This window comes from Limulus polyphemus, unplaced genomic scaffold, assembly GCF_000517525.1.
Source record: "Limulus polyphemus unplaced genomic scaffold, Limulus_polyphemus-2.1.2 Scaffold568, whole genome shotgun sequence".
In the NCBI taxonomy this organism is placed as follows: domain Eukaryota; kingdom Metazoa; phylum Arthropoda; class Merostomata; order Xiphosura; family Limulidae; genus Limulus; species Limulus polyphemus.
In genome coordinates, this window is record NW_013666178.1 from 406,290 (window position 1) to 424,152 (window position 17,863).

The window sequence follows — 17,863 nt, forward strand, 5'->3', positions numbered from 1 at the left end:
TGCAAGTTCTATCAACCAAGGAAGTTTCATATTGAACAAACATCAATGTTAAGTATACTTTCTTATGATTAATAGTATTAAACTGTTACCACATTAACATACTGAGGACAGTAACTCTGTCCAATCACCATAATGATTCATTAGGGATATAAATATTGTAGGAGTATTTGTACTGCAACCTAATAGTTTGCTGTAACTTTCAAATATAAAATTAGAATTTAATCCTCTCAAGAAATAGTCAGGTTCAATAACAGCATTCTCAGTAGTGTCTTTGACACATGTTGATCTTTATAGACATTAAAAACAATTCAGGTTTTAAAGAATCAATTTATTGCCAGTTATTTCAATAAGGTGTGAAAAAGTAAAGTATAGAAACAAAAACATCATTACAAAATCTGAATTTTCAGAAATATAAATGAAAAATAAATTTAGCTCATTCTAAAATCATAAACAGCCTGGAATTTAGTACAAGTTTCACTTTAAAACATTTCAAAATAAAAATATAAAAATAAAATGTTTACAATTTTTATTTTCATTTAAAGACTAGTATTGAACTTTAACACCTCTTGAACCATGCAGTGAGAAACCACTTATATATATGATAAAGAAAGTGCAATTTAACTTCAGAAAATTTGATATGTCAGGCTGAATTATTATGAAATACACTTACCAGAGCTTCAGAGATTTAATACAAAACATAGATGTGAACTATACAAATCTAAGTTTTATGAAGTACACATACCAGAACTTCAGACATCTAATACAAGAGGTTGATGTGAGCAATATCAAATTAAGCCACTGTGCAGTAATTATAACCATACAATCTTAGAAAATTATTCATTTTATCAACTACAAAACAGTGCTTATGAGAGATAGTGTTTCTATACTCTTAGTTTAATGTTATTATTTAATTCTTCCTTTAACATTACTGTAAATTGGCAAGCATTTGGGAATTATGTGAAATACTAATTTTAAAATACAAGTCTTGAAAACTGTAACAAATGTATACTTGTACAAATGAGATAACTGTGGTTAGTTTAGTTTCTTGAGTTTAAAGAAAAACAAATGCAGTTATGAGCATCTTATGAATAAAAAAAATACATACAAACAAAGAATCTATCTATATACTTGCATACACATGTAAAAAATCTGTTAAAAAAAATTCCCAAGAAAAAGTACAATCCCATGATGAAATCTGTTCATTCCTACAAATAAACACATACAATAACCAGATCTAATTATTAATGTTATTGTAATAATAAATTCTATGTCTCTAGTTCAAAATAAGAGAAAGTATAGCCTAGAAAGGTTAATTATTTCAATTTATCACTTTTCTAGTTTTTGTGTTAAATTTATCAATTGTTTTTACCAGAAATTGCTACTATAATAGCTTAATGGCCAGTGTTAACAATGACAGGATATACAGCACATCTGCCAAGTTAACATGATTTTTATATCTTTTTCATAAATAACAAATTATAAAAACAAGCTCAAATTTAAACCTCACTCTAAAGCTCAAATTCCAAGAATAGATTTTCTTAAAACTCAGACATTGTGTAACCTAGGTTACAAAAGAACATTTCTTTTTTTTCTTGAAAGTTAATGTTTAAATGGTGAAATGCTTAAAATATTGCAGTACTGGTATATATGTTTGCTATTCACTGTGTCTGTAAAAAAAAATGTTTGACGATGTTTGAAATATAACAGTAAAAGCAAGTTAAGTTCTATAGCATGAAACTTTTCAGAAACATCAGTTTTTGCTGAAGAAAAAAACTTGACATAAAATATATTTTTTGAACAAATATTCTACCTTTTAACAGTTTACATTTAATTACTTAACTTACATTTTAAATGAAAATATATTTGGAATGTACTAATTACAACAGAATTGAGAAAAAAAAAGATTCTATCATTTTTCATCAAGCATGAATATATAGCCCCAGGGTAAATGAAAACCAGTGAAACTGAGAATATAATCTGACATTATTATATTTATATTTCCTATCTCACGTAATTATTATAATTTATGAAACAATTTTAGAATTGTTATCGTGATGGTATTATGAGGATGAACAAATACTCTGACTTCCATACGCAACAACAATAGAAATTTCCAATGTTTCATCCTTAAAGACTTTTAGAAAACTATATCAGTGAAACTAAGAAACCAAAATATACAACAGACAAGGAAAAAGTATGAACTTCAGTTATTTAAACGCAAATTTTTCAGAAAAGATAAAAATTGCACATCTGGTACTAACCAGCTTAAAATAATACAAGTTCTATGAAAATTATATAAAAACTATTGGCATTTTGCATCTTTTGAAATAATTCAGATGATTATTAATTCCAAAAGAAATTATGATTTGCTAACTTAAATTTCTAGATCTCAAATATTTTAAAATGAAGAGAGTAAAATGGTCTGGGTTAATGTATATTTAAATACATAAGCATACAGAGTGATGAAGCTTTTACATAAGTGTAACATTTTGAAAGTGTGAGTGATACACAATAACAAAATTGTTCTTGAGTGACAACGAACAATGGAATGCTAGAAGTTTACGGTATATACTTACAAATATTCAAAACTTGTTCTTGATGTACCCTTTCTGTCTACTCTTTATTTTAAATATACCCTTTAGTATTAAAGTATTAAATATGAAATATAGATTTCTTTAAAGAATAGAAAGCCATATTCTAGTAATTTTGTGTAAACAGGTATTTGTACTATAAATGTTAGTTAAAAATATCTTTGAGAAAATTTATGTTAATATTTTTCTTAGCTGAAAATGTATTTCAGATAGATACTCACCTCTCTGCATTACCAAGAGCTATTAACTCCCATGCACTGCTGCATAATTTTTTGTATAAGCCAAAAAGTCTTAAACAAAGCTCTCACTCCTAAATGTCCAGTATGTATTGTGCCACCCTATATGTAATAATCATTACACTATAGCTCTTCACCAATATAAGGGTGACACATCTTCCATCTTTAATCCCATGAGCTCTATCATGCAAACATAGGCTCATTCTCGATGAAGCAAATTAAATGCATCAAAAGTGGGGAATAAGAATGGGAGGTGGTGGGTTAAGTTCAGAAACACTGCTCACCTCTCTGCACCACCACAAGTTAGAATCCCACACTGAAGATTGTGTAGGGTCCAGTACAAAGAAATTACAAGATGAGGTTCTCTCAGAAAGTGGCATCAGAATGGGAAAGACCATGGAGTGTAACAACCATGAGATGGGGAGTAGCCTAGTGGGATAGCACTCAGGGGGAGACTGCATCCGTCTCAAGCAGGAAATACACGTCACCCAGTAGATATAGTAGAGCAAAAGATATTGTCAGACAAATCTTTGCCTGGTGTTAACATGTTACTAAAGTGGATGAAATGGCAGATTGCTCAACCTTCAATTATATGAATGTGTAGTGGCTAGGGGTGTAAATTAGGCCATCACATAGCAAAAAATATGCGAGATACTCATTACAAAATCAGGTGTAGAGACTATCATCCCTAACCTGTGTCCCAAGGCAAACACAAGAACCATGCTGGACCTAACCACAGAGAATGGCCTAATTCATAATGTAGTGGGGTGTTCTGTACTATATTACCAGGTAACACTCCAGCCCTGCTTCACAAATGAGGGGTGTGTCCATTGAGTCTCATACCATTAGGATTGCACTGCACAATGAACTTTTCATACTGACTTCCTCAGTGGCTTGGGATTAGACACTTGGACCCTTGTCATTAGACACAATCATCTGGAATTACATCTCAGACTGTGACACAGTGCAGAGGGTTATCGCAACTAAAGATAGCAGGCATGAGCCAGGTGTAAGAGCAGGTACACACCTGGTACTGTTGTGCTTTGTTTGTTTGTTTTTTGTCAAAAGCAGAAAAGCCTGGAAGATATATATGGATACCACCAAATCAGTCTTATGGAAAACCCAATCCTAACACTGAACAAAAACAAATGGGCTTAACACTCTCTATACTCCCCAGCTCAATGCAACTATTGGGTAAGTATTCCCTGTGAGGCAACACCAATCATTTAGTGAGTTACATCATTATCTCCATAACACAGATATATATATGTATGAATATGGAGGTTGTGAGACCATCAAAAGAAAAGATATAAATCAACAACGCACCATCAGACCCACTTTAAAGAGTGAAGAATGATGAATGGAGGGACAAAAAAGTCAGACTGGTGAAATCTCCTTGTGATGTAAGTATTTGGACAATAATGTATTGGGGGTTGTAAACATCCCCACCTGCAAGATCATATACAGGGAATATTAATGGATAGAGGCAAAGAAACCATGAAAAAATAATGAATAGACCATACAGAATAGAAGAGAAGATCTGGGTCAAAATTAACATGTAGGCAGGATGAATGATGAAAACATTCAAATAGGCTCCCAAGCCACCCAAAAAGGTGATCCTGTCCCAGTGGTAAATAGTTCTGGAGGATAAGACAAAAACGAATGACAGCTCCCATAAGTGACAAGAGGATGAAATATGTCTGTAGCACATAAAAGAAGGTTGAACCATACCAGACAAAGAACATCTTCATCCATAGCTGTAGTCTGGGATTACATACTAAATGAGTAGAAGCAAGAAGTGGAAGGAAAGTGTAAAGGCAGTGAATATAGGATGCCCATAGTGGGAGCAAATCCACTGAAAATACCAGAGGATGGAAAAACCACATCGTGGGAAGTGTCAAGGCCTAGTTGTGGTAGTCAGTCTACCACCAGGGCCTAAGCTTTCAAGACAGGATAGATCGAAAACTGAGAGTGGTGGTAGTGAACCCAAAAAAAGCAATTGAACAAAAGTCCCAAGAGCATATGCTCCACTCTCAAAAGAAGGAAGCAAACAACAGAGGTGTCTGAATAGATCATAAAAAGACAGACGAAACAGTGTATTTCCAGAGATACCTGTATTCACAGGCCAAACACTCCTGAAAAGAACATGTATGGGCACATCCATGAGGAACAAGAGACTCAAGATGAAAGAGTCCCCCAACAAGACTCATGCAGGAAATGAAGGACACATGAGCTCTCATATTAAAAGCACCATGTAACAAAGATAAAGAAGTAGGCTGAGCCTCATTACTTAGTGAGAGAGACCTTCTGGTGTAGAAAATGCAATGTAAGGGTTGAGATTGAAATGAAGAGCCAAATCAGCCACCTCAAATGAGATGACTCTCACAGGAAATGGAAGGTCATAATTGAGGAAGCCACAGTAAAAAAGACAAGTAGAGGTTAAATGTCTATAGTTTAGTGGAATAATAAGCCTCAAGAATGTAACCCCTTTGAAAAAAAAAACCACAAGACCCAATGAAAAAAAGACAGATAAATTAAAGAAAGTGCAAGACAAATAGACAAATCAGAATGTGAAGAAAGTGTTGAGACCCAGAATCTGTCATCCACTGCTGGGGAAAGTACCCATAGGAAAGTACAAAATTGCTAATCAAGAACTAAAGCTAGGCCAAAGCTGGGTCAAGTGGGGCAGATTGGTATGTGGCCAACAACTTCCCATCTTCATGGAGATGATAAAAAGACAGGAATAAAACCATAGATTGGAGTTGAGCAATTGTCTTATGGCATTTGAAACAGTTGGAGTGAAGAGTAAAGTATGGGAAAAGCACCTGAGGTTATAGAAAAGGAAGTCTACCAATGAACAAAGTGGGAGAACAGAGCTCCCACATGACAGGAGAGAAGAGATGGTTCCAGAAATCACTTTCAAGACCCAGAAAAGCCAGCCCACAAAGAGAGGACCACGGATAGTAACAAAAGGACAAGGAACAGAGGAGGGGATGAACACACCAGGTTGTACACATTAAGAAAACCAGTGGAGACCCTATTCCAAATGGCAAGAAATCAAAATGAGTAGTACTGAAAAGCTGCACGAGTTCAAAATGCCAATGTATAAGAAATACCTTAATATCCCAAAAAATATCACAAAGGAAGGGTCTTGAAGAAAACAATGGAAACAGACAATGGAACATGCATCTCAAAAGTGCAAATTTGGTGAAAGGAAAATCAAATAGTAGATAATTCAAATGAAAGTTCTAATTGATAATTTTAAAACTGAATATCATTCTTTCAAAAATCAAGTAAGTTAAGGAAGGAATGACTGCAAACAAAAAAAAAAACAATGAAAAGTTAAAACAATAAACACAAAACGCTGGTAAATCTGAAGAAAAAACATGTCTGAAGACAAGCTGTGCCAAACAAAGAATAAGCCTGTGTTCATGTGCTATTCATCATGAGGATTACTGCAGACAGAGGATGTGTCACCCTCCTATTGGTAGAGGGCTATAGTCTAATGATGATTACAACATAAGTTGGTGTAATACACGTTGACGTGTGTAGGAGGTGGGAGCTTTGTTCAAAACTTTTGAAACAACCAAAAAATACATTACATTGCATGCTAGGTAATAGCTCTTCCTGGTGCTGAGATATGAGTGGCATATCTGAATTCTTAAATCTTGCCACATCTTTAATTGTGATAAAGTCTTTAAGGAAGACAATATTTCAGAATCACTAATCAGATCTAAATACAAATGTGTTATCACAAATTAAGAAAAAAAATAAATGAAATATACATAACATCAATTTATTAATAGTAAACATGTGGCATTAATTCGTGTAATATTAACCACGATAAACTATACTGAAAACATTCTGTAGTAAGTAATTATCAAATAAAACTTTCACAGTGTTAAATTTAACAATCAGATACAAAAACTGTAATATTCACCTAGTAAATTACATGCTATAAAGAATTACAAAGTGCAAAAGTAAATATTATAGTATAAAATATTTCAAACACCCAATAAAGAATATGTTTTAAAAACATTGAGAAAATACATACAGCAAAGTGTACAACACTATATATGAATGACATGTACATAATTCCATTATAAGTATAAATAAAGTTTTACGTCAACTGAAAAGTATTCATTAATCAAGACAAAGAAAATACAACAGTACTGTCAAAACTTGAAAGCAGAATGTCCTGTTAAGTTTCTGGAACACTAGACATCTACTACCATTTTCTTGTGTACATCAGTGTTGCCCACAATCTGAAAAATTAAAAAAAATTGACTGGAAGATCAACGGAAATCACTAAATAAGCTGAACATCCTTAAGCAACACTATTATCAACTTGCAGACAAACAATGGAGGCAGTTGTAAATCCAGAATATCCTATACCATCACCTAAATCTAATCATTAAATAATAATTTTTTTACATAACTATATACTAATTATTATCTAGTTTTGTCCTACATTTCAGCTGCTAATCTGCTGCTATTTTCAAAGAAGTCCTGAGAGGGATTATTTCTGTGTTAGTAAAGGCTGGAACTCCTTTATAGACATTTGTTGCACATCCAGAGAAATATTCCTTCTCAGAACTTCCACAAAAATAACAGCTGAAACATAGGATAAAAGTAGTTGGTAAATTGTTGGAGTTAGTTAATTCAGTTTCATATTTTTACTACATACATTTTATAATAACATTTCAGAATTTTAAATAGTAATTGCAATAGATATTTCAAAATCTGGAAACCTTACAGTACCAATTCAACTCTCTTTTAAACTACTAATTTCTGAGGAAAAGTCTATAAGACTGAAATTTTCCAACTCTTTAACCCTCTCACATGACACAAGGTTTTAGTGTCTTACATTACAAATTTTATTAAACTACTTTTTGCTTATGTTATACCAATTAGTATAGCATAAAATCTTAGCTAATAATCCATATTTTAATAGTATATAAGTTTTAAGTTCTTAATTTTATAAGGCAATATTTTAAAAAATCCTGAATTTCCCCTGTGTGACACACGTGACACATTTTTTCTAGGTATATTCTCATCTGGAATTGTTCTTCATTAGAAAAATAATTTAAATAGGGATGGTAATTCATGATTGATGGGCAGTTTTGAAACAAAAATCAGAATCAATTTATCTTCCAAAAATAGGTTGCATGGCAATGTGATGAGATATCCTGGTAGTGAAAGAAAAATTTTGGTTCTCTCAACCAACTGGACTACAATAATTTGAATAATGATTTGATATGTCAAAAAATAAGATTCAGAGGATCAGCATAGCTTACCAAAGCATAACAAGCCAAATGTATTACTCTTCTTACAGCAAAAGTATCATACAAAATAAGAATTTTGTTTGTTAACTGACTATGGTGTTTAATGAGGAGAACCTCCAAACAGGTTCATACATATATGTTACATAAATATTCCTCTAAGATTAAATCATTGAATATAGATCATCAGACTGATTCTTGATAAACCTAGTGAAATTAAAGCATTCACTGTCAGCTTGTGAGACCTATATAAGTTTATTTCACATAATCTCTTTGCAGCTGTATACATTTTACACAAGATCAATCACATTTGTTCTGTTCTGACATGAGTTGGATACAAGCTGCTTTCTGCTCAGATGAATTTGACAGTATTGGGCTCCAATAGGAATAATAATAATATCATACTTAAAAAGTACTTGAGTTTGTGCTTTACTGGTTTCATAATTATAAGTGTTCCAATTTCACTAAATATAATACATTACTATGACAGTTACAATTTCATTATCTGATACTTTGGGTGCATACAAAATTAATACAGATGTTCAGTAGTTATCTTTTGCTTGTTGTACATTTACATCATGAAATAAAAGGTTTAAATACTTCAAAACATAACAAAAGAACAATTTTAATACATTATGACAAAAATAGTCAGCACAAGCTTTAAACAATATCACCTTTTAATATTTATCACATCTCATAATGATAAACAGTATAACAACAGAGGTTGTGTAGAGATGGCACTCTGATTAAAACAATGGATACAAAGAAGGAAAAGGGACATTAAACTGAGTAAAACTGCACTCAAACATAGGAAAAAAATTAAAATGTGGTAACATTGACTTTCATTTCTGCAAATATACTCCACTGTAAGTCTATTAACCCTATAACTACTGAGTCTCTATATTTTAGGGACCTAAGGTCACTATCATCATATTTCATTCCAGAAATAAAAATAGTAGATTCAATTGTTTGAAATTTGACAAGAAACTTTCTAAAAGTATATAGTTTCAGAAAAATAAAATATACAGTTTTGATTTTTTCCTACTATTTCTAATAAAAATTCATTATTTAATGCAGTTATTTGCATTCATACTCTGAATAGTTCACCTGGAATGTGATTCAAATTTTGTGAATAAAAATACTATTTATTATCTTACAGTTTTTACATTTCATTTGCATAATCCCTAGAACCTCCTAAATAAATATCAAAAGTTGTTAAGGTAAATTTTATATTTTATTTTCCATTTCCGCTACTATACCGCTAACTTGCTATTATCATCAATGTACATTACAATGAAATGTTTAAAATTAAGAAATGAAAAAATGTTCTTACCCTCGTAGAATAGTCTTAAAATATCTTCTTTTTGTCATATGTGTAATTTGATGTCTTTACCTTTTCAATATTAGTTTGATTTTAATGTTTTATTTTCCCTTCCTGTTCTTTATCATTCATTATTTATGTTGACACACATCAACGGGTACATGTGGGTGATAGAACGGTATGAACAGCAGAGATACTTTAGCCTCCAGCAAAATATATTTTTACTCACTTGGTAATCTAAGCCTTGGGTTATTTTATAAAAATTATTAAACTTTCAAATATCAATTTTAAAACACAAATAATGCATACTTAACTAAAATATAAAAGTAAAACCTAAGTACAATCTAACTGTCTCTGTAACTATAACATACTTAAGTAAGAAAAAACGAAGATGCTATCATGAACAAATGAGCCAATGATACTACAAGCAGTTACATCTACCTGCTGACAATAACCTCGAATCAATTTCAAAATAACTTAAATTTGAATATAGGGTAAAATGAGCTCTTTCTAATGACTATAAACATGTGTGTGAAATAAGTAGATGTTGCTTCTAAAGCTCAAGGACAAGTATAGAAGGAACCTGTCAGGTATTGACAAACTTTATTAATTGTTTCTACTGCATTCAGCCAAAAAACTTTGAAACATACGTGTCAGCAGGGCAAGTAAACATACATTACTGTCTAGGCACATGTCTGAATCTAGTTATACGTTGTAAAAGTTCAAAATTACTTATAGCTCATGCATCACTTAACAACAAAATGAGAAGTTTTCATTATTGCTTTTGGTGTTTCTTTTAAAATAAAGGAAAGAAAGTACATCAGTAGTTAAAGGGTTAATGGTAAGACAATTTCCATAGTATATCTTTATCTCTTATTGTCATCTGTAAGTAATATTTCTAACTTGTAAATCCTTGTCATTTACTCTAAACTTACAGCACAAAACTCCTCAAAAGAGATTTTTCCATCCTCATCCTTATCAGCAAAGAGAATCGTTTTATCAACAATTTGCTGAAGTTGTGTGTCCTTCAGGTTGTTTCCCACCATCATCTTCAGTACCTGGAAAAGTTCTCCATTGGAGATGTAACCATCATTGTCCATGTCATAGATTCTGAAAGCAACTGAACAAAAGAAATTGAAAAAAGATATTAACCCTATGAGCATGAGTGGGGGTCTATGTGTGTATGCCCCAACATTGTACAGAGTACCTTTCAACATGGTATTATTTGTAATTTATGTGCATTATATGGATTTTTAATTTGTACAGTAGGAAAATCCTGAGGGAGATTGAGGATTTACCAGGGCTGATCATTGGCAGAGGGAATTTGAACAACTTGCTCATGCTGGTGACACGGTTTTAATAGCTGATTCAGAAAGAAACTGCAAAAAAAATTTTAGATAAAATTTTAGTGAAGGTGAGAAGAAGGGTTTAAGTATTAACTGTAGGAAAACAGAATTCATAATAATCACAAAGAAGAAGGTCATTCCTATATGCATTTCAAAGTAGATAAGGAACAGATAAGGCAGGTCAATAAATTCAAATACCTGAGAAGCTGGATAACATCAGATGGTAAATGTGATTATGAAATAAAACAGAGAATAGGGATGGCAAAAGATGCATTTCTGAAAATGAAAACAACACTGACAAATAGTAAAATTTTTATGAGAGTAAAGTTAAGAGTTTTGGATTGCTATGTTACATCAATTCTCACAGTACATTAGAATGTTGGACAATATCACAAAGTATGGAAAAGAGAATTGAAACAATTGAACTTTGATTCTTAAGAGACATCTCGAAGGTATGTTGGACAAGTCACACCTCAAATGAAGATATTTTGTCAAGTGCAGGTTGCAGGAGTATGCTGCTGACTAACATCAGAAAGAGACAGTTGAAGTTTCTTGGACACATTATGAGAAAAGAAGAAATTGAAAGCCTGGTCACAAATGGAAAGAAGGAAAGACCGTGAAAGACAGAGGTTAACTTATGTCAAAAGTCTATCTAAATGTATGAATGTTTTGTTTCGACATTGGAAATTCTTTGTGCCTTTGTACCTGTACTTTTTTAGCCAGAATGCTATTGTAAACGAATCCCACCTTGCACAGTTATGCAGTATATTTTATAATCTGGCACTCCTTTATTTAGCACTACAACATTGTATGTATGTGTGTATATATATGTGTGTGTGTGTGTGTAAACATGCTGTATAATCTTCATAAATAAATGTTAACAAATATAAAATACACAAATGAACATATATATATATCAATACCTTAGATGCAAAATGTAGCACCCCACAAAATTTAGGTGCCAATGGCATTGTATTGTTGAATTACTTTTTCTTTTCAAATCCTTAATTTAATGAAATGAAAGTTACTTTTAATCACTAACTGAGTGTGCTTACTCAAATAAAGGCAAAATTTAAAAAGTTATATTCTACTTTTTTGTCTGTTTTGTGGGACAGAAAGGGAGTAAGTAGATTTCTCTAGCATTTTATTCCTGGGAGAAAGTTTTCTTTTTTCAAAAATTCCAGCCCTTGTGCTAAAGAACACTTTTTGTAATGCAAGAAGAAGCAATTTATGTTAAAAGTTAGAATATCTACTTAGAAAGTATAAAGATTTCTTTTGTAGGTTTAAGAAAAGAACTATACAAGTGGCCCTTTAAAGAGTGTTCCCATGGGCTAGTAGTGGGAAAATAAAGACTTTTATGCAAAACATATTAATAAAAATAAGTTAAATAACTTACACCTTAATTTTGACTCCTTATCACCTTTCACACTGAACTGGGAAACTCCCTGTATAAATTCTGTAAAAGATGAAATAATTTAAATAATTTTTAAAGATGAAATAATGATCATAAACACTGGACTTTATGTTCCAATGATCAAAGTTACATACCAGTTAACATAAAAAATGATCATTTCATGAAATATTTAAACACCTCATGTACTGCATAAAAGAATTTATAATTGTAATAATTAGACTAGTTAAGTACAAATTGCTCATTTCATGAAATATTGAAACAATACTTCTTCAAATAATTTCCACTAGGGCAAATAATTGACTAATCATTTACAAACTGAGACTTTTAAAAGTCAGATATGGAATATTCCATGTGTTCATGCATAAGCCTCTGCCTATTCTACTAAATTCTTCTTCTTCAATTCTAAGAACCTTTTTCAGTAAATTGTGACTGATAAAGGGAAATGATAATATAATGGCAGATAATGCAATAGATAGATAAAACATAAGACTTTGTTGTGATTGTTTTTTTTATGAGATTTGCTGAACAAATTACTATGTCTTAATAATCAGTGTGTCATAAATTTTGAATGAAATAAAACAGTTTTTAGATTTCTCAATACCAAGCTTTTTTACTTAATAATATATTCTAAGTATGTTATAAAATGAATGTTATAATTTTCCTACACTGAAAACGTATTTCTAATAACCTCCTCTGACATAAATAGCTATTATGCAAAGTTTTTTATACATTCCACAAGCCTTCTATCTCCCCTCCATTTGAACTGACTGATTCCAATGCATCTCTCATGTAAATCATCATTCATCAACCCTCCACCAATAAGAGTGCAACATATTCTCATAACGTATGTGACTCCCTCTATTCAATTTTACCAAACTATCACTTCAAGTTTTGGCAGAAGATGGAAGCAACAGTTTTCAGTGGGGAGTGGTTGGGAAGTGTGAAAATACATTTTCAGTGTAGGAAAATTATAACTTCTGATACACTATGTTACCTCCACATTGAACAGGTGGAGGGACAGATGTGAGGGAAAGAAAGAAGCATCCTTCAAAAGCATCTGAAAGACACTCCCTAAGATGAGACTGTCATATTCTAAGATCCGATGTGGTGTACCACATCACTTCTGAACCAGGTATACTCCTCGCCTATCATAGAAATATGTCATATATATGGGTGGAAAATAGAGGAGCACATCCAATTGGGAGAGAATTATGGCTGGAAAGTGATCCAAACCATGCATCAATTATGAAACTCAATCCCAAAAATTATAAAAGTGGATAAAATGAATAGGATGTGCTTGGGTGTTGAGTGGCTGGGGCACAATGGACCATACATGGCAAATCAACTACATTTAAAACCCATATCACCAGGAACTGACATCTATGCAGGAGTAAAATGAGGATCATTCCAGTAGCAAGTCAACTACAACCCAAAGCCCAGCCATCTGGTGGGGGTAGGAATGAGGATCATACCATCTTCATCTCAAGTTCATGAGACTGGAGGGAATCTGGTACCGCCAACTCATTAATGGGGCAGAGGTGAATAAGATAAACTGACAGATCAATCCAGAAACCCAATATCCGGTATCAAAAAGATGTCTACACATAATGTAAACCATCTCCCTCAAAGGTAAAATTGACCGGAACCACCCCAAGCTCATTAACATCAGAATAAGAAACACAGAGGACAGCAAAAGGGAAAGAACCGCAATAATCCTCAATTACCTCCACCATGACCCACAACACTGATGGGTTATAAATGAGGGAGGAATATAGACATGTATTGCATGTGTGAGGACTTGCATTGATTGGTTCAACTCTAAATCCAAAACCCAGCCACCGGGAGCCGACATCCACATGGGGGTAGGATGAGGAATCCCAATCAAGGGGAGGGACTGCAAGTTGATGTCTCACTTCCATGTAGTCCATGGGTGGGTATGGTCCAGAACTAGCAAACTTATGAAACAATTCTATCATCAGGATAAACCTACAAGCGATCTTGTGGAACACCCCATCTCTGCAGTGTGCATTTTTTGGCCATGGAAATCATAATATGTAAGTTGACATAGTCTTACAATGCAGATTTGACTAGTTTAAGTATACCTGTATAGCCACCACTCACCATACAGTGGGATCCAAACAATGAGCAGTAATAAAAGGGAAAAGGCACCTGAAAAGTTTCACTGAATTCTGATATTCCAGAATAGCTACAGGCAAAGATGATAACCCAAAGAGGAAGAAAACCACAAACCAACACAAACAGTGGGCAGTCCATACTCCCATTTGAAGAAGTACCTCCAAAGGACAACAATAATGAAATGCCAATGAAAAGGTAAGGTGTCAAATTGGGTGAGAAGACACTTCAAACAAAGTATGAGACGAAGACGATAAAGAGGAAGAGGCTAATCAAATGAAGAGCTAAACCCAACTGGCAAAGGAGGAAGGAGAAAAAACATGAACAGAAGAGAGTTGCCAAGGAAGAAAGAAGCGGGAACAGACATTAAAGAAAGAAGCCATGCAAGCAATATAATCGAAAAGAGCATGTACAGGACATAGAAGTTTATCCAGACAAGGACAAGAATAAAGATGTGAAACAGAAGGAAGAGAAAGCGGCTAAACTGAGAAATTATCCTCACAAGCTGCCGAAGCATTAGGGAGGAAAAATGATCCAGAGAAAGGAGAAGATATGTAGAAGGATAAAGTGTACATGAAACTTTGATGGCAAATAAACAGACCACTGACATCCACAGGTAATTAGGGGAAGAAAGGAAAACACACAATGGAAGGTGAAACAAGGAGCACTGAGAGAGTGGTTCAAACGTAGGCAAAATGAAGTAGTGCAAGACCACATTAATATCCCCATCCAAAAGGGCAGCCTAACACGGCAGACAACAAATCAAAAAGGAACATACCAACAGGTAAAGTGTAGGAGAGGTAAATACCTGCAGAATTGGGAAAAACAAAAGGTATGGGACAGGACTGCCCAAAAATCTGAATACAAGGAGACAGAAGACCCTCAATCCAAAAGTAAAAAAATCCACATTACTAAGAACAGTGAATTAATCAGGGGAAATACCTGTACCCAGAAACCAACGATGGAAAATTTCCACTTGCATTGAGGAACTTTCATGTAGGAAGAGCTAATGAAATAAGACAGAAAAGAAGGTAACTGTTGGGAGAAGCCACATCACCTTGCCAATGACCAGAGAAAAACCAGGCATGAAAAGGGAGAACAGGAAAGTTTAAATAAAACACCAGTGTCTAAGGCAAGAGTGAAAGCACCCGGAACATGACACGCAATTATAGAAATATTGATATATTCAACGTATGAATACAGAGGGATGGAGAACAGGTGCTGCCCTGATGTTTGAGGCAAGAAACCACAGAAGAAAAGTCGGAATGGATCATTACCAGACAATTTCTGGCCAAATGGAGAAAATGAACCAAAACATGACCTACAGTGAGAAGCTCCAGGACATTGATAGGATAAGACTTCTCAGCTACAGACCAAAAACAAAGATTTTTCCAGTTGATCAGCCAATGCTCCCCATCCCCGAAGGGATGCATCCATGAAATATGGAAAATTGGATGAGGAGGAAGCATGACACTTGCGAACATGTGAGTCATATCTAACCACCAATGCCGATCGATGACAAGGATATGAGGAAAGATAATAAGAGCTGACAAAGGATCTCTGCAAAATTCCATTGATCATGAAAAGCCCATGAAAGAGCCTGCATATTAACCTGACCTATGGGGATAAGGGCTACCATGGAAGATCACATCCCCAAAAGCAATATAACTTTGTGAGCTGTAGTCGAACTGAAAACCCATCGAACAAAGTTGAGGAGGAGAAGGGCGGGCTCGATCAAGATGGGTGTGGAAAAAGAAAAACACCCAAATGGACAAGATATTGGATAGGTCACAGTAAGTACTTCTCCAACTTGATTAACAACCCATTTTAGCCACCTCCAGGAGCAGCTGATAAGGATCATAGGCGGACTCCTGTTCGGAACGAGTAAACAGTAGCCAGTCAACCAAAGAAAGAGGAAAGCTCAACCCGAGAGCATATAAGTTATGAACAAATACTCTGAACGCTCAACAAAACATACAGGGCCGAACAAGTCTGAAGGGCAGTAAGCAAAAAACAGAGAAACCACCCCATGGAGAATAAACAGAAGAGAGGGTTGTGAGTGATGAAATATCAGGATATGCAAATAATCATTTGCAAAATTCCTCTCTGTCATTGATAAACCTGGAGAAAAAGTCCACCTAAGGGTGAGAAATGACTTAGCGGGGCAGACTCAAAATTAGAATGAGGTGGGACAAACCCAGTACAGGCTGCCAGTCTCCGGTTTGGCACGAGGACAACCAAAAGCTTGGAGAAAGACAATGATCAGGTGCAACAGCCTTTAGAGAGAGAAAATCTTATACCTCCTTGGACAGACACAGGCTGGTAGCAGGATCCCAAGTCATACGGAAGGGAAAGGGTACCAGGGGCAAAAGAGGTCGGGAAAGAAATAGTAGGACAAGTCTCTCTGATAAAACCCGACTAACCCATGGAACTGTAGTGAAAGATTGCTAAAGGGTAACAATATAATATAGTCATGCTCCCACTAGACTAGAACCCTCTGGTTAGTCATCAGTACTGTTGGCGACAAGTTCATCAAAGTTGAATAAAACAACGAGATGAGAAACTCCTGGAAAAGGGCAAATGAGCCAACATGGAGGTAATAAGAAATAATATAATATATGGGGAATTGGATAAAACAGAACATACCTGAGAAATCGTGTCAAAAAATGCCATATCAGGCCTAGCTGATTCTGCAGGATGAGTTGGGGAAAACAAGGCAATATCCACTGATGTAAAAAGGCTATGAAATCTTCATCTGCCTGAACAGGTTCAGCTTGTTCAGGAGGATTAGTGGGGCAAGTTCAGTAGAAAAAGGTTGACCCATATAACAATCAATCTCATGATGAATAATAGCAGAGAAATCTAATAACAGGTCTCCCCCACCTGCAGCCTGTGAAAATAGTGCTAGAGATATAACACCCAAAGTGGGAACATGAACTTTAGAATTCATTGTAGAAATAAGTAAATCAAACAAAAGTGTTTGATGCAAAATATGCAAGTGTGAGAAAAAATAAATACTTGAAAATTAAGTTTAAATAATAAATTTCCTCAATGTAAAGAAAAATAATATTGAAAAAGATCCCACTTCAGAAATTAAACTATTAAAATTACAATTCACACAAAGAGAACTAAAATGAAAAAAAATGTCTGAACACGAGTACTGCCAAATGAGAAGTGATAGTTTGGTAAAATTGAATAGAGGGAGTCATATGTATCATGAGAGTATGTTGCATTCTTATTGGTGGAGGGTTGATGCAAGATGATTTGCATGAGAGATGCACTAAAATCAGTCAATTGCAATGGAAGGGGGAGAGAAGGTTTTTGACATGCATAAAAAATGTTTGCCTATAGAGGGCAGCACTGAATGAGAATAGCTATTTATATGAGAGGAGGTAATGTACCATATCAGAAATAACACCTTATGAAATCTATCAATTCTGCATTGTAATACATGACCAGATTCTTTGGATCAATGTAAAATGATAATCTATGAGATGGAAAATAATTTCACAAGGTAATATGTAATATGTTTCAGTGTAC

General features: G+C 34.0%; 1 protein-coding gene across 1 annotated transcript in view; it reads right to left on the minus strand.

Moving 5' to 3' along the window:
• Positions 1–1,991: 1,991 nt before the first annotated feature.
• The window catches only part of LOC106459153 (calcineurin subunit B type 2), a 27,490-nt gene continuing 11,618 nt past the window's right edge, over positions 1,992–17,863 (minus strand). Inside the window, exons 4-6 of the mRNA XM_013918747.2 lie at positions 12,173–12,232; positions 10,366–10,550; positions 1,992–7,092 (exon numbers count right to left, since the gene is read on the minus strand). Coding sequence (XP_013774201.1) covers positions 7,045–7,092; positions 10,366–10,550; positions 12,173–12,232 — 293 coding nt within the window. The 3' untranslated portion in view covers positions 1,992–7,044. The remainder of the gene's footprint in view (positions 7,093–10,365; positions 10,551–12,172; positions 12,233–17,863) is intronic.